Genomic DNA, 24,028 nt, shown 5'->3' on the forward strand with positions numbered 1-24,028 from the left:
AAGAGGAACAAGTGCATTAGTTCAGATCACAGGTAAAATTAACACCTGCCTAGGTGGCCAGTATAAGCCCTCAGCATCTGAAGCAGTGTTTTAGTCTAGGGGGGAGCCTAGGCTTCTATATGGTCAGTTAACATGACTTCAGACATATCAGCCTGCATCTTAACAGGGCTTTTCAATGGTGTCAAAGATAACTCATCTGAGCGAACATGACTGAAACAGCCTCCTCCCTCCCCATCTTTGTCCATCAAGACCAGGCCATAGGCATCCTCTACCTCAGCCCTTACTCACGGCAGTCAGAGCTGCTATACCCAGAGTTCTGGACATCTCTATGATCATGTCACAAGAAGAACCAGAGCTGACAAATACCAGAAACAGCAGAAGGGCCAAGGAAAGAATGAGCAGGTAGGAAAAGCTTCCCCACTCCCCTTTTTAAGGCAAACTGTGGCATGTGAAACTCTGAAGAACTGCTCAGACTGCACTCCTGTTATTAGCCAGTAGTTCTCCCTTTGGTTCTCTTCAAATAAATTATGTTTGGGAGACGTTTTTGTAAATTAATTTCATGGTCTGTTTCACTTCTATGCAGAAGTGGATTAAAATGTTGATCACTTTAGCCCTGGTTAAGCTGGAAAAAATGATTTGAAAATGAAAAATGAGAAAGTATAATTGTCCCCTTTGCTATTAAGAGAAGTAATACAGAGTTTCATTTGCACACAGATAGCACAGACAGATATTGGAAAAGTTGTGATTAACTCTGCTGTGACTAGTCATTCAGGCCCGATTACAAATGTATAAGTTTAAAAAATGTTCACTTTATAATTGGATAGTTTCTTTCAGGGGTATGAAAATTTAATTCTATTCCACTGCTGCTTTCAATTTCTCAGTGGACAGAGTCTGCAGGCCACATTTCATAACATGCCTTTTCAGTGAGAGCATAAAATATTTATGAAGTGTTTATTTAGTGCACAGATAAAATTCTGCAGATCACCTCTGAATCCTAATGGAAATCTAGCATGCTGGGAGTGCACAGTTAATCTCTGCAAGTTAATAAGGGAATTACAGTATCTCTATGTTGAATTTCAAGCCCACACTAGTTTTTTTAATAATCTGAAAATACAGAGGGAGATTAATGGCACCCAATTTTATCCAAATTCATTAACGTGTACAAAATGCTTAAAGATTGCTGGATGGAAGGTGCAAACTGAGGTTACATTGGGAGTAGTAAAAAGAAAAGAAGTACTTGTGGCACCTTAGAGACTAACCAATTTATTTGAGCATAAGCTTTCGTGACACGAAAACACGGCTGTTACTCTGAAACCTGTCATTGGGAGTAGTAGATCTGTGTTTCCCAGCTGGTTGGGATGGGCTCCTCCACGTGACGGGGCATGAAGACTAGCAGAAGAGGAGCTGTTGGTTTGAGGAAGAGGAACAATAGGAGTGGGGAAGTATGCATAACCCAGCAGGACTGGATTAAAGCCTACTCACTATAGGCGCATGCCTAGGATTCTGACTCCTGGAATCACGTGACATTAGAGAGTCCTGTGTTCCCTATAAGCTGCGCCCTTGAGTGGCTGCGCAGGAGAGATTTAAGTGCTGTGCATGTGTTCAGGTGCCCCGGCTGCAACGTTGCTCTGTCCTGTAGCTGCTCCTGGGACTCTCCTGCTGGCTGTGCAGGGGCAGAGGAGGGTGCCGATGTCAGTGTCCCCCCTCCCCCTGCACTCCATCTCTGCAGAGCAGGGGAAAGGCAGGGGACACAGCCTGACTCAAGACTTGGAGCTGCTGCAGGGAATGGTGAGTGACTTTCTTAAAGAGACAGTGCATTGTTTCTGAGATTTTCCCAGCATCCAGCTTACGGAGTCACAGTCTCTCTGTATGTCTCTGACGTGCACACACAGTCTCACTTTCTCTCCCCCTCTCCCTCCCTGCTCATGTACCCCATCTCTGCAGAGTGGGGGAGGGGAGACAACATGACTCAGATCAGAGCAGGAGAGCTTTCAATGAGTGCCTTAAAGAGACAGCACAGGGCGTCTCAGAAACTTTCTCAGCAGCCAGCACATACGCGCGCGCACCCCCCACCCCCATCTCTGTGTTACACTCACCTCCCAACACATACTTGTATTATTGTTGTTGTTATGTCTTGGTACTTCCTGCAATGCACATATATTCTCTGTCCTGGCTGAAGTAATTGTCCCTATTTAACTTTTTAAAAATATATAACTATATCTAGGTTTGTTTCTACTGGTGGAGCACATCCGCACATACCTCAGTGCGCATAACAAAATTTATCCCGCAGAGGGATGGAAAAATTAGAGGGAACATAAAAAAAAAGCAGAGACTATCAAAGTTTCTAGCACATATGGTTGCAAAGAGCAGCTTTAAAAAAATGTGACAGGACTGTAACAGATGCAATGACACCTGCCTGAGTCTGCAGACAACCTGGAACAGTAGTTCTGAGATGGGTGAACTGCCTCATGCATCTCAATGGGGGCATTGCTCTGGAGGGTCCTGCCAACACCACCCCAGCTGAAGAACAGTGTAGTCGGCCCAGCCCAAGTAGACACATGCTGGCTGTTGTGCAAGCCCCCCTGGTGCCTCTCCAGAGTGCAGGGGGCAAGGGTGGTGGTGGAAGAAGTGGCTACTTGTGCTGCTCTCAGGAGTTGGGGGAGATGGAGACCCCAAACTAATGCTTTTGCCTTTCTTGGAGGTGTTTCCCAGTCTCTGCCACTCCAAGTGGTGGTGGTGGGGAGGAGGCATGGCTTGAGACAGGACCAGAATGGGGTGGTATGATGTGCCTAGGGCCCTGGCTTGCCTTCATCTAGCCCTATAACTCTGGATTTGCTCTACAATCCATAGCATGGACCCATGGCTACAAGGTATCTTCTTGAAAAGGACCTTCACATGGGTACAAGGGTTAGCTTAAGAGAGTTTTATTCGTTTAAAAGAAAACAGTTATAAATTATCCCTTCTTAGCACAAAGAGGCCCTTGGGTTATACGTACACGATTTCAATTAAACATTACTGAAATAAAGAGCAGTAACTACCATTTTATGTCTTTGCTCTGCAGCAACAGAATGGTGGCAAAGCTAACAGTTCCTTAAAACCACTGGACCATAATGCACTTCAGATGTCCTCTGCCACCACCTGTTCCCTGTTTTCAAACCATTCCTTTGCCACTCCCCCACCAGCTGTTCAGTTTGTAGAGTGGCCTAAAGAAGCCTTACATAAAACAATAAATGAGAAGCACAGTTATATTCTTAGATATAATGAAATTTCAGCTAGTCTAAATTTAGAAATTAAGATGATTAAAGAGCATCTTTTCAAAAACTGCATACATCACTGAGGGAAGTTCTTGCTGTACACTGAAAAGCTGCCACTGTCACCTAAGGAAAATAGATGCAATGGTTTGATATAATATCAAGTCAATACACATCAGTGGACTTTGCATCAGGCCCAAAAGGAAAACAAATCTGGAGGGATTCCTCTATGTTCCTGTGCTTATTACAGAATAACCTTGCATATTACAAACGCTAAGGTTATATAACTGCAAATACTTCCTTATCCAAAAGGTAACTGGCAAGTTTGTAAGGGTCACTACTGCAACAGATGGCTACAGAAAAGCCTGACAAGAGGTTTGTATCCGATGGAACGGATCTGTCATTGCTCCAAGTAACCAGTGTAAATCAATCTTTTAACCTTAAAATCAGCGCTGACAAGAAGATAGATTTCAATTTGGATCATCTTATATCAAAATAAAATGGCCTCTTGGATGTAATTTTAATGGGAAATCTCCAAGGATTCCCTCCCTGTTCTCTCACTGCCTAGAAATTTCACATCTGTTTTCTAAACCCCACCCCCCTGCAGAGCACATGACAAATCTCAAACTGTACTGAAAAGAGAAAACGCTGTTGTGATGATTAAAAGCAATTGCTGCTGCGCCAATATGTCTCTGCTACCCTGTACAGTCATATAATGACATAGCAGGCAAAGCACATAAATGCACCCCGTTAAAAAATGCGTACTTGGAAATATAGCCTCACCTTGGTAGATATACCTCCACTTTTTGTTTTTTCACAGAGTTAGCCCATTCCTCAATCAACTGGGCTTTGACCAAGGGCTCCAGTGTGACTAGTGGAACTTCCTGTCTGGAAAGAACGATCATCATACTTATCTCATCGCCTTCGTATGGTATTTCCAGAACTTGATAGATACCGCCTGCTTCATTGGAGCCATCGCTGAACTCCCCTACAAAAAAGGAATATAATTCCACCATAAGCATTTCCTTTAAACTTTGTCTTTACTAAACAAACTGGGGGAAAACGAACACTATGCAACACTAGTAATCTGTCAGATGTAAATTAAACATAACAAATATGTACACTGTATTCAGAAGAAGGCAAAACACCACACCTTAAATTACTAACCTCATCTTGGGTAACATTTTTCAAAGAACCTAAGGAAACTGGGAACCTAAGTCCCACTGACTCAATGAGACTTAGGCTCCCAAATGCCTAAATTATATTTTAAAATGAGGCTTAAGTCAGGCCTACACTACAGATTTGTGCTGGCATAATTATCTGGGTCAGATAACTAACGTACGTAATTATGCTGGCAGACATTTGTAGTGTAGATGTAACTTAAAGGCGCTTTTGAAAATTTTAATCTTTGTCTCAATTATTAAGTCTTTCTTGATACGTGATTCCTTGTGATGTTCAATTAAAAAGTTTGTAATTGTATTTGTATTTCTAAGACAATACATAGTATTTAAAAAAGGAGATTCCCCAACTATGTTAGAAAATGATTCAGAAAAAAAAAAAAACGTGCCAGTAAAACTGAACATAAATCTCAGCTTTCGATACCACTTATCACTTGACCAATCCTCCTCTTATTACCTTAATGTCATCATCAAAACAATTCAGCTATACACTGCTCACATTTACTTGTTTAGCATTTTCTCTCTCCAAGTATAGTTACATCCTCATGTGGAGAAAAATGACTTCCTTAACTTGCTCCCTGCTTGGTCTGCAGAACCCAGATTTGTTATCCTTCTGGGCACCCCTTTTTTCAGTGAGGTAGATATATTTATAAGCAATCCTTTACTCATTATAATTTATTAAATAGGTATCCAGAGCACAAGACATGCATGTACAATTATATTTTAGAAATCTGAAGCAGTAAATAAGTGGAACAAAAAATTCAATTTCCCTAGTAACTTTCACAACTGCTTTTGAATAGGATAAGAGATGACACCTTTCATCAGAACATGATAAAAATCAAACTTCAAAATCAAACATTTCATAATTTTAAAGTGGCTAGAACTGAAATTTACAGAATTAAGGATGAAGAAAGAAAATTGCTGCTTGAGAACTCAGTAAAGTTTGATTTAAGGTTTTTTACTTTGTATATTTTACATGTGATGTTAACTATTTCTGTTTTAACAATTATAAAGCTTAAACTTATTGACACTCAATGTCTACCATCATTAATTATTTACCTCCATTGTAATTTCCTGCAACTGAAAATTTAAATTGATAAAAAAGAAAAAATGCTTAAAAATAAGCTTCAATATTACCGGTTGAAATTAAAAAACAAAATAAAAAATTAATTCTGTCAATGCAACATGTAACTGACCATGTGTGTGAAGAAATACCCAACAAGGGAATGCCAATCAGGTAACTGCATATAGTTTGTCAATCATATACATACAAGTGCAGAATTGTGCATGGCTGAATACATAGTGTCATATTATCGCTACAATGAGTTAGCGTTATCTGCACTAATTAAGTCAGCTGTCCAGGTCCCAGCTTACCATAATAAAATTCTCCCTGCTGGTACATCATTGGAATCTGCACTTCACTTTCATCATCTTTAGTGAAAGAGAAAGTCCTTGTGTTTTCAGGTCTGAATTGCGACTTCCAGTTTCCCTTGAAGTAGATTGCATTGACGAGGGCCAAATGAGTTAGAGCACTGAAATCCCTTGATGAGGCAAAATCTTTGATCATGTCTGTCAGAGAGACAGGAAAAGAAGGAGTGCTTCAAACTGCACGTAAAATTGAATATTCAATCAAAGCTCATCCAGCTCGCAAAAAAGAAAGAAAATAAAAAATAACACTAACATATAATTTCCAATTCAGATTTTCACATTAAATCCCAAATTAAATTTCCAGCATTTTCAAAACCTAAATCATGGTGTCGGTATGTAAATCCTTCCTTCAAGTGGTTATCAGTCACTTGTTTCTGAGCATCACTTTTAAAATATAACCCACACTGAAACCTTGAGGAAATGTAGGTCAAATAAAGAAAGTTTCTACTGGTGTTACAGTACAGTTCACTATTTTCCTCCTAGGGATCAACTTTTATGGACTTGGGCTCTAATCTGAAGAAGCCCCTAAAGATGTGCTTAACTTTAAGAACATAAGGAGTCCCACTGATTGGGGCCTTTAATAGCAATGAGTGGGCAGCGCCGTCACCAGGCATTTTAGTGCCTGGAGTGAGCAAGCATATTTGAGCCCCTTACTGTTTCATCCTCCCCCCCAGTAATTTTTCTGTCCCCGTGGCTTTGCACCCTGGGAAGTTGCCCTGCCTTGGTTACGGCCCTGAGAGTGGGTCAGGTACTCAGGTTTTCACTCAGGCGAAGGCCCACTGTCTCCAAGATGAGGACTGTTAAAGAGACGAAGCCCTCAGCATTTGATTCATGGACATTTGCTCATGGAAAGGAAAGGAGAAAAGACATCTTACATCTGCTGTAGTCATGAGAGGCTTGTTAGCTGAGCATAGCAGCTGCTATGCTCACACTCCTAAATAAATTATTCCAATCAGAGTGCATTGTCTGTTACCTGATTGGATACAGCTTGTTTTCAGTAAAATAATTTTGATTTTATAACTCTAAGAATAATGACAAATCTAGTCACTGCATTTAATAAATCATCCCAGATGGATTCCTTACTCCCATTTGTGACCGACATGCTATATAATGGGTTAAAAAAATAAAAGCACTCTATCTGTTATTTATTACTTCTCAATTTGATTTGTGCCACGAGTGTGTTTAGAGTCAAATTCTGCCTCTGGATGCATTTGCAGAGCTCCACAGAGCAGCCAATTGGTATCACATTTGTGCATCAGAGGGCAGAATCTGGTTCATGCTGTCTTGGGAGTGACTGTTTTTGTTTATACTTCAGTTTATTCAGGGCAATGTCCCTTGAGGCAGTAAGTTTACCACAGTTAAGAGAACACACAAGCACACTCACTCAGTTCCAACATGAAAGCTTGTTTGAATACAGGAGGAGGAGGAGGAGGAGAAGTAATCAGAAGTCTTTCCTTCCTCTGTTCGAAATTTCATTTTCAGTGATATTTTCCAAACAGTTCTTGGTAACACGTGTTATTGTATATTAAGAATATTCCACACTATATAGAAACCTAAGACAGTTATGTCTCATTTATTTTGCACCTCGTTGAGCCCATATTCCTCAAAGCTTTGAGAGGAGTGTGTTTAACAAGCCATGGATGAAATCCTGACCACCTCTGTGGCACTGTTGTGCTAACAAGGGAAGAGGGTCATCTCCTCCCTTGACAGCAGCCAGGCAAGAATGAGCTCTGGTGCTACCGACATATTAAGCTGAGGGACCCCTACTGCCTGTCAGTGCATCATTGCCCCAGTGGATTGCAGACTGCCAGCTTGGTTAGCACAAAGCATGCTCGTGCAGCAGGCATTAGACAGGTGCTTATACTGCACCTTCTAAAAACACAAAGGTGCACCCAACTGTACATTCACCTACGCCAGCATGATGTGACCTATTGTCTGCTGGTGCTACTTTGTCTCCTCCATTTCTGTGTCTCCAAACAGCAAGGCAGGATTTTACCTCCAAAGTGCGACACATTCCCTGATACCCTGGCAAAACAGGATGAATTCAAACTAGAGCAAGAGCCTTAACATTGAGTACTTTTCCCATTTGAGCCACAAATTTACGTATTAAATAAAGCATTTCTTCCCATTACAGCTCTACAGCTAGATTCTCAGGTATCATGAGGATGTGTATGTGGCAGAAATTCCTAGAAAGATTCTGAGTCTTTAGACTTACAGTATTGCAACTGAGGACAGAATCTGGCCTCTATTGTTAAAATATTAACATCACAAATTAAATTTAAGAGACATATGGTGGAAAAAGAATTAGAACAAAATTATTCTCCGATCCACAAATTGGGACACACGCTGCTTCTATTTGCTTTCCGAGTATGTATGGAACCAAACAATCAATGGGAGCACCACACAGGCAATGATCAGAATTCAACAGCAGATCTGGGCAAATACATTTACTTTTTTAGTTTTGCCTTTACTGTTTTATCCTACTAGAGATCTCTGTTCACCTTAGTAGTGATAGTCTTATCAATGGTCAAATTCTGTCTTTGGCTACACTGATATGGCTTCCACTGAAGTCAACAGGGGCTGCATGTGTCAAGACTTTGTCATTGGATCTGCACATGTCTACCAAAACTGACTTTATATTCCTTAATATATTTGGGCCTGATCCTGAGAGGTAATGAGCACCCACAATTCTCATTTTAAGTCATTACTAAGCTCAGGCCAGTAACGCCTTTACACATTTTTTATGTAGTAACCAACAGTTTAGAAAGAAAGCATGAAAAAAATTAATTTTCATTAATAAATACATTTATATTAAATAGAAAACAGAGACTCAAATCAGAGTGGTTGCTAGTCAAATGTCATTATTTACCAATAGATACTACAGTTATTTTCTTATACGTAGAAGAGGAAATGACAGTTGCTCAGAGCTGATTTTTGAAAGGAATATCACAGTACAGGAAAAAAAATTATAATTGTATTAAGAACCTATGCTAGAATTCTCGCTGAGAGAGAAGATTTCTTAATCTTAAGTGAGAGAGAAGATGACAGACAAGACAAAGGTCAACCAGTACTGACCTACTTCAGCACGATACAACCACAAACATTTACATTAAGAGAGAAATAAGAGAACCACAGGGACTTACTATTTGTATGATTCTCAACCCACTTATTGATGTGGTTAGCTACAGCTGCACTTTGACTAAAGTCTACATTTTCTACTTCAGCTTTAAAGTATTTTTTCAGCAATTGCAAAAATTTGTCACTGATGTGAAATCCATTCTGAACATAGAGGGAGTTGGCAATTGTCATCACATACTGGCTTTCCTCAGTAGTTGCCATATCAGAAAGGTCCTTCAAGAATGACAATTCTTCACCTGAAAATAAAATAAAAAAACCCATTAAAAAGTAGTTTGTTTTCCTTAGTGAACATACTAAAGAAGGCAAACATACTAAAGAAATATTACATATTCTCCGCACTACCAATTCATAATGGTATCTTAGCCTCAAGTACAGAACATCCATTAACATTTTAGAGTTGTTTATCTTTTTTTTTTTTTTTTTTTTTTAAGACTCAGACATAGAAAATGTAAACAAATCAGAGGTTAATAAAAACAAAAAACAAACAAAAAACCACCACACACAGTGACTAAGATATTATACTACATTACACTGACTTGAATGTGCACGTTGAAGATGTGAAGGCCACTGTGCAATGACTAGTTTGGGTTTTTACTATCCACAATAAGTAGCATTAGCGAACCATTTCCTCAACCCCACAATTGTAGTGCTTTCATTTGTCCCAACATCATAATGAATCATTCTGATCTATCCTGAGGAAAAAAAAATTCTTGCACATATTTCCCTCCCAAATGCTCAATGGGTCTTGTACTGTGTCCTAAATGTTAATAGTTTTGGGCCCAGGGGGCAAGAATGAGTTTCAATGCCAAAGCCCTCCACTGAGAACTCATCAGTGGAACTCCGGTCTAAGGACTTTAAAATTACTTCAGTTAACTTCAGTTGTCAGGACATTGCCCAGGAAAGGAGAAAAGCACTCTCTTAGGTAACCAGGAACTCTGAAAGTAACAGGTTTCATAGATCAAAAATCCCAGCAACCAGAATTGCTCCTGGAGTCAAAACAGAAGCCAATAAAGCATATGGAGAACAAGTGCAGTGAGTTTAATGTGTCCTGAACAAAGATTCAAGCAACCTGCTGCTTTCTACAATAGCTGAAGCTTCTGGTTGGTCTTTGTAGATAGCTATTGCAGTGCACTCTACATGAAGCTGAAATTGGAGTTGATAGCAGTGTATACAAAGTAGGTGTCTGAGATCCAAGCATGGCCTTGCTTACATTAACTGGACTACACTTTCAAATATCAGAGTGTACTTGTCTGCTTTTTAATCCCTTAGAGGCAAAATTGTAGAACTAGACAGCAAATATAATCTGCAGGCATCATCTGTGTAGGAGACTATGCAAAAGGGCTATTGCAGGGCCAGGGGAATTACATGCATATATCTCCAGAGCACCACCTTATTTTCTAGGCTGCCCTCAAAATGCTGCTTCTCAGAGGCCCCCAGGTCCAGAGGATTTTAATAAAGGCCAGAAGTTTCACTCACGGGTTTTCAAGCAAACACCTACGTACAGTGCCTCCCATTACGATCCTTTGACGTGACGGTCTCTAGCTACAGTCATGTTATGGGGTGAGTTACATTTACTCAGAGACATGCGGTAAAGTGGAAATGCCCAGCAGATTCACTACAAACAACCATCACTACTACCTGTGAACCAAATTTAGACGTTACACAAATCACATAAAATTACAGCTTCAAGAAATTCTACTACTTTTCAAGTGCAACAACGAACAGGTTTTCAGACTTTCTCCTTAAGAATACCATATTATAATTCTATTGTTTTTGTTTCAAGTTGCTTTACAGGTATTAACAAAACGATCATTCCCAAAGATATTTGGAGGCTTTTTAGGTGGATGTCATCATTATTTTACAGATGGAAACTGAAGTGAAGAGTTCAAGTGACTTGACTCCTGAACCTTGAGCGCTGTCAGGCCTGGTATTAGATTCCAGGAGTTTACAGTTCTATGCTGAGTCCACTACAATATACTTCAACATGCTCAAATTATAAATCAGAATGTCATTAAACCTACTGGTTAAATAGCAAATCAATGAACAAACCCTTGACATTTCCATGGTTGTTCAATAGGCTCCATCTCTTCCTTTACAACAAAAATACATAGAGAAACACAATTAGAAGACCTTACCCTTTTTCAAGCTGTCATATCCCAGGGAATGTCGAATTTCTTTCAAAGTGGACCCATGAGCTCCAAGCTCCACCATCCCCAGGGCAATTGCAATGCTCAGAGGAGAGAATAGAATGTTCTCATCTTCCCCAGTGGCCCGCAGCTGTTTATAAATGTTCACTGAAAACTCTGCAATAGTTTCATCAGGAAAATTTGTGCTGAAGGCCTTACTTTGCAAAACCAGCAAAAACAACAGTCCAAGGAAGTACATGTCTTGTGAGTTTCAGGTCTGCAAGATAAAATTTTAAGAGAGGATGAGTAAATTGTATTTAAGAAGAGGTTGGAGGGAGCGAGGACACACCACAGTAAAGCTAATTATATTGTTTTGTACCATGGTTGAAAAAATATAGAGAATTTAAACATGCAACTTATTTATTGGGAAAGGGGTAAAGCTAGTACATGTGCATTCCAAAGAGATTTCTGTAGAAGATCATTAAGATAGATAATTACAATATTTATCTATTCTATTGTGTCCTTTTACTTTCAAAAGTCACCTGCAGTTTAAAAAAAAATGAACACAGATGGACAATCAAAATAGTTTTTGAAGTCTGCAACAATTTCCCTTCCAAATGGATTTTGCCAATAGTAGGTGTATTAAAAATGAAGTTACATGCAGGGCTTTGTCTTTGTCCACCGAGTCAAGGTCCTATTTATTTAGCTGAAATTGTGGCACGTCAGGCAGTGGCTGTGGTGTTAAGGCGTGTCTGCAATTCTGCAAAGAAACTTGCTCTTTAGTTGAAAGAAAAGGAGTACTTGTGGCACCTTAGAGACTAACCAATTTATTTGAGCATGAGCTTTCGTGAGCTACAGCTCACTTCATCAGATGCATACCGTGGAAACTGCAGACATTCTGCAGTTTCCACGGTATGCATCCGATGAAGTGAGCTGTAGCTCACGAAAGCTCATGCTCAAATAAATTGGTTAGTCTCTAAGGTGCCACAAGTACTCCTTTTCTTTTTGCGAATACAGACTAACACGGCTGTTACTCTGAAACCGCTCTTTAGTTGGGAGATCAAAAAAAGGCAGACCGTCCATGTGCATTGCTGAGCTCTCTCTTTGCCCTCCAGTTAGACTGAAATCAATATCCAAATCTGATGAAGATATGCCGTTTCCTATTGAAACTGCTTTGGGTGAGCCCACAGATACCCAGATCAATGGAAACATACTAGGGAGGCTGCTTGGTCACAAAGCATGTGCCAAGTTCCTAGAGTGAGACTTTGAAAGGAAAAAAGAAAAGGAGGACTTGTGGCACCTTAGAGACTAACCAATTTATTAGAGCATAAGCTTTCGTGAGCTACAGCTCATGTAGCTCACGAAAGCTTATGCTCTAATAAATTGGTTAGTCTCTAAGGTGCCACAAGTCCTCCTTTTCTTTTTGCGAATACAGACTAACACGGCTGCTACTTTGAAAGGAAAGTAATTTAAAAGGTTGGTGGGGGAAAAAAGGGTATCAACTGAGTGAAATAAGATCCTTGTTGGTAGCAAACCAGCTAAGAAGGGGTTAGTTTTTCCAGCCAGAGTAAACATCCACCTGGGGACTTTAGTAGTGGGGTCAGTTAATACAGTGTTTGGCTGGAGTATCCTTTCTGGAAAATGTCACAAAAGGAGGGAAGAAGAACTCAATAGAACAAGCTCTGGTTCTCAGCTCTCTCTGTCAATGCACTGCAGGCCTGGCTGAAAATGAGTCAGCAAACAACAGTGCTGCCAGCTTTTACAATTTTATCATGAGTCTCATGATGTTTTTCTTAAATCCTTAGCTCTTAGAGTTATGTGAGAATTTATTTTTTAAATAAAAACTGACGAAGTTTAACTTTCTAACCCTCATAATTGCAGAGAAAAGCTTGGAAACATGACTCAAAAAGTCTCCAAAGCCAGAAGGCAAATAAAAACACTTGAGGGGGTGGGGGTGTTAAATTTCATGATTCTTGTGGGGCCTGGCAACTCTGATTAGTAGTTTGCTTAACTATTTCAGGACACTAGGGACCCTGAAGTCAGTAACCTTAACATAATATTACTTAATATTTATATAGTGCATTTTATCTTCAAAGCACTAAACAAGTGTTATCCAATTAAAACTCACAACACCCCAGAGTGGTAAGCAATTAAGCATTACCACCCTCTTTTCACAGATGAGGAAACATAAGAATTAATCAGATGTGTGTATGTTTTGGCTACAACTCTGATGTAGCCATTATTTAGTGATCTCCCTCACCCTTAGCCACATATGTCACAGATAAGGTTTTTTGCTTTGCTTTTTCAGTGAGTAACCAAAACACTTTAACTTGTTAACTGTTGCGGGGTCTACACAACACTCAAAAATATGGCCTTATTGATGCACTAAAGGAGTTCATGCATATTAGCCAGGCATTGTTTTATGGATCCATATTCTTTTTTGCTTACATATTTGTATGGACCTTGTCCCAGCCCATAGTTTTCAATAAATTCCCCCAAAACGGAATTTAACTGTATGTCTCTTATCCCTCCTTGTAGATCAATTATCTTCCCACTTCTTAGCAAGACATCAAGAAAGCCTGTAGTGGAGATTTTTATTTCATTACTTTTTGCTTTATGTAAAACAAATCATCTGGGCCTGTCAGCTTTGACTGTTGCTTATGGCTTGACTACCTACTTTAGCATAATCATAAGACCATCTAACATTTCTTTGTCTCCCTTAGGAAAATGTCTCCCAGTCTTTGAGGCATGACCTTCACTATTTCTTTCAAGAACATTGATGCAATGAATTCATTCTGGTCCAAACTAATAACTTTATCTGTCACTAGCTTCCCACTTACCTTCCTTAATGACGCTAAGGATTTCTTACCTGCCCGCTCGCTACCCAGCAATTTGAGGAATTTAATCTTTTTCATACTTAACATATAAATCATAATAGGGTGAACACGACTGTCTTTGCTAGTTGGGACATTTAAGACTTCCTTCTCAATGAGTGCCTGTGTGTGTGTGCTATTTTATATTATTACAAGAAACTCCAAACAGCAGTGCCCCATTTTGCAAGGCATCGTACAAACATTTAGTAAGAGACACTCTCCTACCGTGAAGAATTTATAAGCTAAACAGCCAGGAGAGACAAAGAATGGGAGGAAGGCAGTATGATCTTCCATTTACAGATGGTGAACTGATGCACAGAGAGATTAAGTGACTTGTCCAAAGTCATACAGGAAGTCTGCAGAGCCAGGAATTTAACCCGGATCTCCTGAATCCCAGTCCAAAGCCTTAAAACAGACATCCATCGTTCTTCTCCAAAGCAACACACTGCTTTTCTGAGCTTGCCCCCAAATTTTGGGAAAGAGCATATAATGATTTAAATAAAAACGTCATATGCTCTGCTGAATGGGGTGGACTTAAGCATGTATTTAAGTGCTTTGCCACATCAAGGCTGTAGTTTTAACTCATGCCAGCTTGCTTTGAAAACTGAAAGGGGTAATTAGTTTGATGCACATTGCATCATCTTCTCTGTCATTTCAAAAAAGCTTTCCAGTTACTTCTGGTTGTGAAGATAGCTATTCAGCACTCTGATCAACAGTCTGCCGTATGTGCTACAGCCAGATAGGCTATAACAATAGCAGAAAGGGAGATGCACACATCTTCTAGAGAGAAAACTTCAATAGCTAGTTTGAACCATTTAAATGCTAATATTTTTAATCAGGTTTATGCAACACACACATGCCCAACACCACCCCTTTTCGTTGCACAAAAATCACACACACCTCAGATCTTAAACTTTTAAAATATATTTTAGTTGTTTTGCTAATCAGAGCACAATTATTATTATTTTGTAAATGAAGAACAGCAGATTCATGGCCATTAAGTTACCTGAAAAGAAAACAGTGCAGTTTCATTTAGTTCTCTGGTAGATAAAATGCTTCCTTACTTATATTTAGAGTCAAGCGGTATCAATATATTAAAGCAAAAACTGGATGACTATATTTAATTTAATAAGTGAAAAGGCTATCATAAGAACAACCATACTGGATCAGACCAAAGGTCCATCTAACCCAGTATCCTGTCTTCCAACAGTGGCTAATGGCAGATATTTCAGAGGAAATGAACAGAACAAATAAACATCAAGGGATCCATCCTGTCGCCCATTCCCAGCTTCTGGCAAACAGAGGCTAGGGACACTATCCTTGCATATGGCTAATGCCCACTGATGGACCTATCCTCCATGAACTTTAGTTCTAGTTAGTTTTATACTTGTTCAATGCTACCTTTCCTTTTAGTGGTCAGAGACCTTTTAACGGATAGTTAGTTTTTTCCCCCTTCACAATTTGGATATGGAGATTTGCTTTTTTACCCACATCCTGGCACACAAAATTTTGAGAAATAATGAAGTTTAAAACTGAAGAAAGATAACAGATTGCAAACTGATTCAGGTCTCAGTTCAGGTAAGCACTTCAATTCAGGTAAAACACTTACGTACATGCTTAACTTGAAGCTTGTGCGTATGGCCCATTGACATCAATGTTTAAAATTAACCATGTGCTTAACTGCTTTGTTGAATTGGGGTTTCACATGTTAGCAGGCCAGAACTATAACACTAAGTAATATTTCTCACAGATGTGCCTTTAAAAACAATGGTGAACAAGAGCACTGCCTAAAGTACCGACTGTTAATTTCATGTTTCACAGATCAGTCGATAAAACTTTGCACAACCAGCCAGACGGCTCTGAAAATTTCTGCTGGCATCGCTTGTCAGGCACTGTGACACAAATTTACCATTTTTCAAGTTCTCTTATCTCTTCAACCTGAAATTGGTGGCGACATCATCAGGCAGTGTAAATCCGCATAATTACATTGACTTACACACCACCTGAGGATCTGACTTATCACTACAACCACATAACTGGGATTGCTCTTATACCATCAGCTCTCTTATTCTTTGCTTCAGGCTATACTGCTCTTTGGTATTAGGCTATCCCAATGCTTTTTTGCAAAGGGTCTAATCCACTGAACTGATGAGTACCTCTACACAGAGCAATACACTCTCAACACTCACTGATTTGAACAGGAGTGGAGGACACTCAGCACCTTGCTGTATTGGATTTACACTGAATTACAAGGCAGTCCAGAATTAACTGTACTGTATACACAAATATAATTTCAGCTTCATTTCCTTCACTTAAAATGCTCTAATTTATGCCTGAAAAATTAGATAATTCTCATGAGTATCACTGGCCTTTTCAGATACATCTTTTCCTTTGAGCCATCAGCATTTAGGTGATACTAGATCCTATCAGTCTCTGCATTAGCAGAAGCCTCAAATCTCCAATTAAGTGGTACTGTATTAGCTGCAAAAAAGATTAAAAGGAAAAGAAAATGTTAAATAGAATAAAGTATGTTTAAAAACCAAGAATAATTTAGTTTCTGAAGTTACTGTGTATACTTATGTGAAATTAAAGTTCTTTTTCACCAAGTTGATTGCAGAGCTAAAAACTTTCAAACAAAAATGGAGAGGACCCCTACCCCAGAAAAGCCAATAGCCTAGTGATTAGGGCACTCACCTGTGAGGTGTCTGATTTGAAACTGGATCTCCCAGATACTTGGTGAGTGTCTAAACCAAGAGGCTATTGACTGTTTTGGGGTAGATGTCTTTGTCTGTTGTGTTTTTAACATGAAGAACATTGAACGGCCTCGCTTTCGTTCCATGCTGGAATGAAAAATTCTGAAACCTCAATTTTTTTCATGAAATAGAAACACTTCTGGCTATGCTTACTATGTTTAAGAATGTCATCAGGTGACTCTCAGCATAAACTACAACTCTAGTTTTATGAGCCCACACATTTCTAAGCAACTGATGTACAGAAAAAGTGCTAATTAAATTAGGGCCTGATCCTGTAAAGTTCTGAACAGCTGTTCAGTTCCCACTACGATCAAGCACGGATTCCAAACCCTTTGGGACAAGAGACATATCTAATCTATGGTTTGCAAGATATGTTAAAATGTATGGCTCTAAACAAATATTTTAAAATAAAAATAAGCATCCAATCTAAACACACATAATGGGTACACACAGAATGAGATAGCAAACCCATGGAAGAGCTGGAAATAAAACCCAGAAGAGTCTGGATATTTATAATCCCGTCCTTTCAACATCAGGCCTCATAGGCTCACTGTCAAAACATAGTGATGCGGAAATTTGTGCTGTTGAACTAACTGTTAAAGCAAAACCTCTCCTAATTATACAGCAAAAAGATCCGTCAGACAATAACATCCATTGTTTTTTGGCTCCAACATGGCAAAGCAATTTACACACGACAGCTCTGAACATTCTCCTTCTCACTTTTCTGTTGTCCTCCCACATTACCAAGGAAAATACTGCCATCCATTTTAAAAAAATATAAATCAGTATTTTCTGGAACTAGCGAATCTTTTGGTTACAGATTTAGGCCCCGGTCTTATACCGTGAACTTATCATATTGCCCAATATTGTTTCATTTTTTCCTTGTACTCCCCCATTGGTCTGTATCCATCTGTTGTGGTTCATCTTGGGTGGTCAAACGATTTAAAAAGAAAGTCGCAATTAATTGCGAGATTAAAAAAAGCTGCAATTAATTGCAGTTTTAAATCGCACTGTTAAACAATACAATTTAAATTATAAATATTTGTGGATGTTTTTCTACACATTTTCAAATATATTGATTTCAATTACACCGAACACCGAATACAAAGTGTACTGTGCTCATATTATTTTTGATTAACATATTTGCACTGTAAAAAAGATAAACAAAAGAAACAGTATTTTTCCATTCACCTCATTTTTTTCATTCATCTCATTCATACAAGTTCACTCAGTCCTACTTCTTTTTCAGCCAATCTCTAAGAGAAACAAGTTTATTTTCATTTACAGGAGATAATGCTGCCCGCTTCTTCTTTACAAGGTCACCTGAAAGTGAGAATAGGAGTTTTAATGGCACTGTTGTAACCAGTGTTACAAGATATTTATGTGCCAGATATGTTAAACATTTGTATGTCCATTCATGTTTCGACTTGTAGGCTCTCAAGTTTTTCACGGTTTTGTTTCTGAGTGCAGTTATGTAAAAAAAATAATTAAATTCGACATTTGTAAGTTGAACTTTGACAATAAAGAAATTGCACGACAGTACTTATGAGGTTAATTGAAAAATATTTTCTCATTTTTTACAGTGCAAATATTTGTAATAAAAAATATAAAGCGAACACTGTACACTTTGAAATCAATATATTTGAAAACATACAAGAACATTCAAATATTTATAGTAAATTTAAATTGATATTCTGCTATTAACAGTGTGATTAAAACTGTGATCAATTGTGGCTACTTTTTTAAATCTAGTTCATTTGTTGTGTGTGAATTGCATGCATTAACTGATTAATTGACAGCCCGTCTCATCTTATACTTGGACTGTAAACTCCCTGAGGCAGGAACTGTCTTTTTATACTGTGTTTGTACAGATGCTAGCATAATGGGGCCCATGTCCATGTCTAGGGCTTCCACGTGCTACGATAATACAGATAAGTGTAACAACAAAGCCCAGACCCCTCCACCAGGAAGGTCAATGGAGCACCAGGCAGTTACAAGGGTCTGAGAGTTTCTCAGTACAAGACTAGGCTTTAGTCTCTTTGCAACTTGGCAAATTATTTATTTTGCCAGGTGGTTCTTTTCTTTAATACATTTCTACCCCCAAATATTTGGGGCAATGGTTTTTATACTATGATTTTCTGGTTATCTATTTGCATCCACTACTTCCCATTTGTAACTCATTGTATATGCCTAATTCATACAGCATAATTCTCATCTCCCTCCTAAAAATATTTCAGTAATCCACACTGGAGAATAGTGAATTTATGGAGGAATAATTATGTGTGAAATTTAGAGGGCAGCAAATATTCTCAAATACCCAGCAGTTACATGAATATGCAAAAAATTAATAGGATCCCATGAACCATGGTGAAACAAACTTGCTCCTTTTATACAGGTGTATATTTGCAAATCAATTTTTTTAAACATGCTCAACCAGCCCTAGTATTTTCTTGGTTTATTAATATAGTTAGTGTTATAGCCAGGGAAACAATATCTTGCTCTTATCAAGACCAAATTAACTTTTAAAAAGGGGAAAAAGTGTTTTTGCAAAAGACTTATAGTATTTAATAGAAAATTATCACCTTTCTGTAAGTATTTTGGGCCACCCAATTAAATTTAACAGAATTTTATCCCTGCTATAGAATTATATAGGATGGTTCAAGATTCTAGAACGTGTATCACTCTAAAAGCCTACCGAATGTAAGGGTATGTCTACACTACGAAATTAGGTTGAATTTATAGAAGTTGTTTTTTTAGAAATAGTTTTTATATATTCAAGTGTGTGTGTCCCCACAGAAAATGCTCTAAGTGCATTAACTCGGCGGAGTGCTGCCACAGTACCGAGTCAAGCGTCGACTTCCGGAGTGTTGCACTGTGGGTAGCTATCCCACAGTTCCCGCAGTCTCCGCTGCCCACTGGAATTCTGGGTTGAGATCCCAATGCCTGATGGAGCTAAAACATTGTTGCGGGTGGTTCTGGGTACATATCGTCAGGCCCCCGTTCCCTCCCTCCCTCCGTGAAAGCAGCAGCAGACAATCGTTACGCGCCTTTTTTCTTCAGTTACCCATGCAGACGCCATACCACGGCAAGCATGGAGCCCGCTCAGGTAACCGTCACCATATATCTCCTGGCTGCTGGCAGACACGGTACTGTATTGCTACACAGCAGCAGCAACCCCTTGCCTTGTGGCAGCAGACAGTGCAGTAGGACTGGTAGCCGTCATCGTCATGTCCGCGGTGCTCCTGGCCACGTCGGCCAGGAGCGCCTGGGCAGTCATGGGCGCTGGGACTACATTAGAAGTGACTTGACCAGGTCATTCTCTTTAGTCCTGCAGTCAGTCCTATTGAACCATCTTATGGTGAGCAGGCAGGTGATACGGATTGCTAGCAGTCCTACTATACCATCTTCTGCCAGGCAGGCAAGAGATGAGGATAGCTAGCAGTCCTACTGCACCATCTTCTGCCGAGCAGCCATGAGATGTGGATGGCTTGCAGTCCTTCTGCACCGTCTGCTGCCAGCCAAAGATGTAAAAGATAGATGGAGTGGATCAAAACAAGAAATAGACCAGATTTGTTTTGTACTCATTTGCTTCCCCCTTTCCCCCGTCTAGGGGACTCATTCCTCTAGGTCACACTGCAGTCACTCACAGAGAAGGTGCAGCGAGGTAAATCTAGCCATGTATCAGAGGCCAGACCAACCGGCTTGTTCCAATAAGAACAATTACTTAGGTGCACCATTTCTTATTGGAACCCTCCGTGAAGTCCTGCCTGAAATACTCATTGATGTAAAGCCACCCCCTTTGTTGATTTTAATTCCCTGTAACCCATGTCATCAGTCGCCCCTCCCTCCGTCAGAGCAACGGCGGACAATCGTTCCGCGCCTTTTTTCTGTGCGGACGCCATACCAAGGCAAGCATGGAGGCCGCTCAGCTCACTTTGGCAATTAGGAGCACATTAAACACCACACGCATTATCCAGCAGTATATGCAGCACCAGAACCTGGCAGAGCGATACCAGGTGAGGAGGCGATGTCAGCACGGTCACGTGAGTGATCAGGACATGGACACAGATTTCTCTGAAAGCATGGGCCCTGCCAATGCGTGTATCATGGTGCTAATGGGGCAGGTTCATGCTGTGGAACGCCAATTCTGGGCTCGGGAAACAAGCACAGACTGGTGGGACCACATAGTGTTGCGGGTCTTGGATCATTCCCAGTGGCCACGAATCTTTCACATGCGTAAGGGCACTTTCAGGGAACTTTGTGACTTGCTTTCCCCTGCCCTGAAGCGCATGAATACCAAGATTAGAGCAGCCCTCACAGTTGAGAAGCAAGTGGCAATAGACCTGTGGAAGCTTGCAACGCCAGACAACTACCGGTCAGTTGGGAATCAATTTGGAGTGGGCAAATCTACTGTGGGGGCTGCTGTGATGCAAGTAGCCCACACAACCAAAGATCTGCTGATATCAAGGGTAGTGACCCTGGGAAATGTGCAGGTCATAGTGGATGGCTTTGCTGCAATGGGATTCCCTAACTGTGGTGGGGCCACAGACGGAACCCATATCCCTATCTTGGCACCGGAGCACCAAGCCGGCGAGTACATAAACCGCAAGGGGTACTTTTCAATAGTGCTGCAAGCTCTGGTGGATCACAAGGGACGTTTCACCAACATCAACGTGGGATGGCCGGGAAAGGTACATGACGCTCACATCTTCAGGAACTCTGGTCTGTTTCAAAAGCTGCAGGAAGGGACTATATTCCCAGACCAGAAAATAACCATTGGGGATGTTGAAATGCCTATAGTTATCCTTGGGGACCCAGCCTACCCCTTAATGCCATGGCTCATGAAGCCGTACACAGGCAGCCTGGACAGTAGTCAGGAGCTGTTCAACTACAAGCTGAGCAAGTGCAGAATGGTGGTAGAATGTGCATTTGGACGTTTAAAGGCGCGCTGGCACAGTTTACTGACTCGGTTAGACCTCAGCAAAACCAATATTCCCACTGTTATTACTGCTTGCTGTGTGCTCCACAGTACCTGAGAGTAAGGGGGAGACGTTTATGGTGGGGTGGGAGGTTGAGGCAAATCGCCTGGCTGCTGGTTACGTGCAGCCAGACACCAGGGCGGTTAGCACAGGAGGGCGCGGCACGCATCAGAGAAGCTTTGAAAACCAGTTTCATGACTGGACAGGCTACGGTGTGAAAGTTCTGTTTGTTTCTCCTTGATGAAACCCCCCGCCCCTTGGTTCACTCTACTACCCTGTAAGCTAACGACCCTCCCCTCCTCCCTTCGATCACCGCTTGCAGAGGCAATAAAGTCATTGTTGCTTCACATTCATGCATTCTTTATTCATTCATCACACAAATAGGGGGATGACTACCAAGGTAGCCCAGGAGAGGTGGTGGAGAAGGGAAGGAAAATGCCAGACAGCACTTCTGAAGTTTACAACTTTAAAATTTATTGAATGCCAGCCTTCTCTTTTTTGGGCAATCCTCTGTGGTGGAGTGGCTGGTTGGCCGGAGGCCCCCCCCACCGTGTCCTTGGGCGTCTGGGTGAGGAGGCTATGGAACTTGGGGAGGAGGGCGGCTGGTTACACAGGGGCAGTAGTGGCAGTCTGTGCTTCAGCTGCCTTTGCTGCAGCTAAACCATACACTGGAGCATACTGGTTTGATCCTCCAGCAGCCTCAGTATTGAATCCTGCCTCCTCTCATCACACTGCCGCCACATTTGAGCTTCAGCCCTCTCTTCAGCCCGCCACTTACTCTCTTCAGCCAGCCACCTCTCCTCCCAGTCATTTTGTGCTTTCCTGCCCTCTGACATTATTTGCCTCCACGCATTTGTCTGTGCTCTGTCAGTGTGGGAGGACAGCATGAGCTCAGAGAACATTTCATCATGAGTGCGTTTTTTTTTCTCTTTCTAATCTTCACTAGCCTCTGGGAAGGAGAAGATCCTGTGATCATTGAAACACATGCAGCTGGTGGAGAAAAAACAAGGGACAGCAGTATTTAAAAAGACACATTTTATAAAAACAGTAGCTACGCTCTTTCAGGGTAAACCTTGCTGTTAACATTACATACATAGCACGTGTGCTTTCGTTACAAGGTCGCATTTTGCCTCCCCCTACCACGTGGCTACCCCCTCAACCCTCCCCCTCCCCGTGGCTAACAGCGGGGAACATTTCTGTTCAGCCACAGGCAAACAGCCCAGCAAGAACGGGCTCCTCTGAGTGTCCCCTGAAGAAAAGCACCCTATTTCAACCAGGCGACCATGAATGATATCTCACTCTCCTGAGGATAACACAGAGAGATAAAGAACGGATGTTGTTTGAACGCCAGCAAACATACACTGCAATGCTTTGTTCTACAATGATTCCCGAGTACGTGTTACTGGCCTGGAGTGGTAAAGTGTCTTACCATGGAGGATGCAATAAGGCTGCCCTCCCCAGAAACCTTTTGCAAAGGCTTTGGGAGTACATCCAGGAGAGCCGCAAATGCCAGGGCAAATTAATCCTTTCACATGCTTGCTTTTAAACCACGTATAGTATTTTAAAAGGTACACTCACCGGAGGTCCCTTCTCCGCCTGCCGGGTCGCGGAGGCAGCCTTGGGTGGGTTCGGGGGCTACTGGCTCCAGGTCCAGGGTGAGAAACAGTTCCTGGCTGTCAGGAAAACCGGTTTCTCCGCTTGCTTGCTGTGAGCTATCTTCTTCGTCCCCAAAACCTGCTTCCGTGTTGCCTCCATCTCCCTTGAAGGAGTCAAATGACACGGCTGGGGTAGTGGTGGCTGAACCCCCTAAAATGGCATGCGGCTCATCGTAGAAGCGGCATGTTTGGGGCTGTGACCTGGAGAGGCCGTTCGCCTCTCCGGTTTTCTGGTAGGCTTGCCTCAGCTCCTTAAGTTTCACGTGGCACTGCTTTGGGTCCCTGTTATGGCCTCTGTCCCTCATGGCCTCTGTCCTTCATGGCCTGGGAGATTTTGACAAAGTTTTTGGCATTTCGAAAACTGGAACGGAGTTCTGATATCACAGATTCCTCTCCCCATACAGCGATCAGATCCCGTACCTCCCGTTCAGTCCATGTTGGAACTCTTTTGTGATTCTGGGACTCCATCATGGTCACCTCTGATGATGAGCTCTGCATGGTCACCTGCAGCTTGCCATGCTCGCCAAACAGGAAATGAGATTCAAAAGTTCACGGTTCTTTTCCTGTCTACCTGGCCAGTGCATCTGAGTTGAGAGTGCTGTCCAGAGCGGTCACAATGGAGCACTCTGGGATAGCTCCCGGAGGCC

General features: G+C 41.1%; 1 protein-coding gene across 2 annotated transcripts in view; it reads right to left on the bottom strand.

Annotated features, from left to right (window-relative positions):
* The window catches only part of SERPINI1 (serpin family I member 1), an 80,353-nt gene that overhangs the window by 20,851 nt on the left and 35,474 nt on the right, over positions 1 to 24,028 (bottom strand). For both annotated transcript variants that reach the window (XM_073359466.2, XM_073359467.2), the window contains 4 exons: positions 11,131 to 11,398; positions 9,001 to 9,231; positions 5,804 to 5,998; positions 4,035 to 4,239 (listed from right to left, as the gene is read on the bottom strand). In XM_073359466.2, the coding sequence (XP_073215567.1) occupies positions 4,035 to 4,239; positions 5,804 to 5,998; positions 9,001 to 9,231; positions 11,131 to 11,380 (881 nt within the window). In that variant the 5' untranslated portion in view covers positions 11,381 to 11,398. The remainder of the gene's footprint in view (positions 1 to 4,034; positions 4,240 to 5,803; positions 5,999 to 9,000; positions 9,232 to 11,130; positions 11,399 to 24,028) is intronic.

Source organism: Lepidochelys kempii, chromosome 9, assembly GCF_965140285.1.
Source record: "Lepidochelys kempii isolate rLepKem1 chromosome 9, rLepKem1.hap1, whole genome shotgun sequence".
In the NCBI taxonomy this organism is placed as follows: Eukaryota; Metazoa; Chordata; order Testudines; family Cheloniidae; genus Lepidochelys; species Lepidochelys kempii.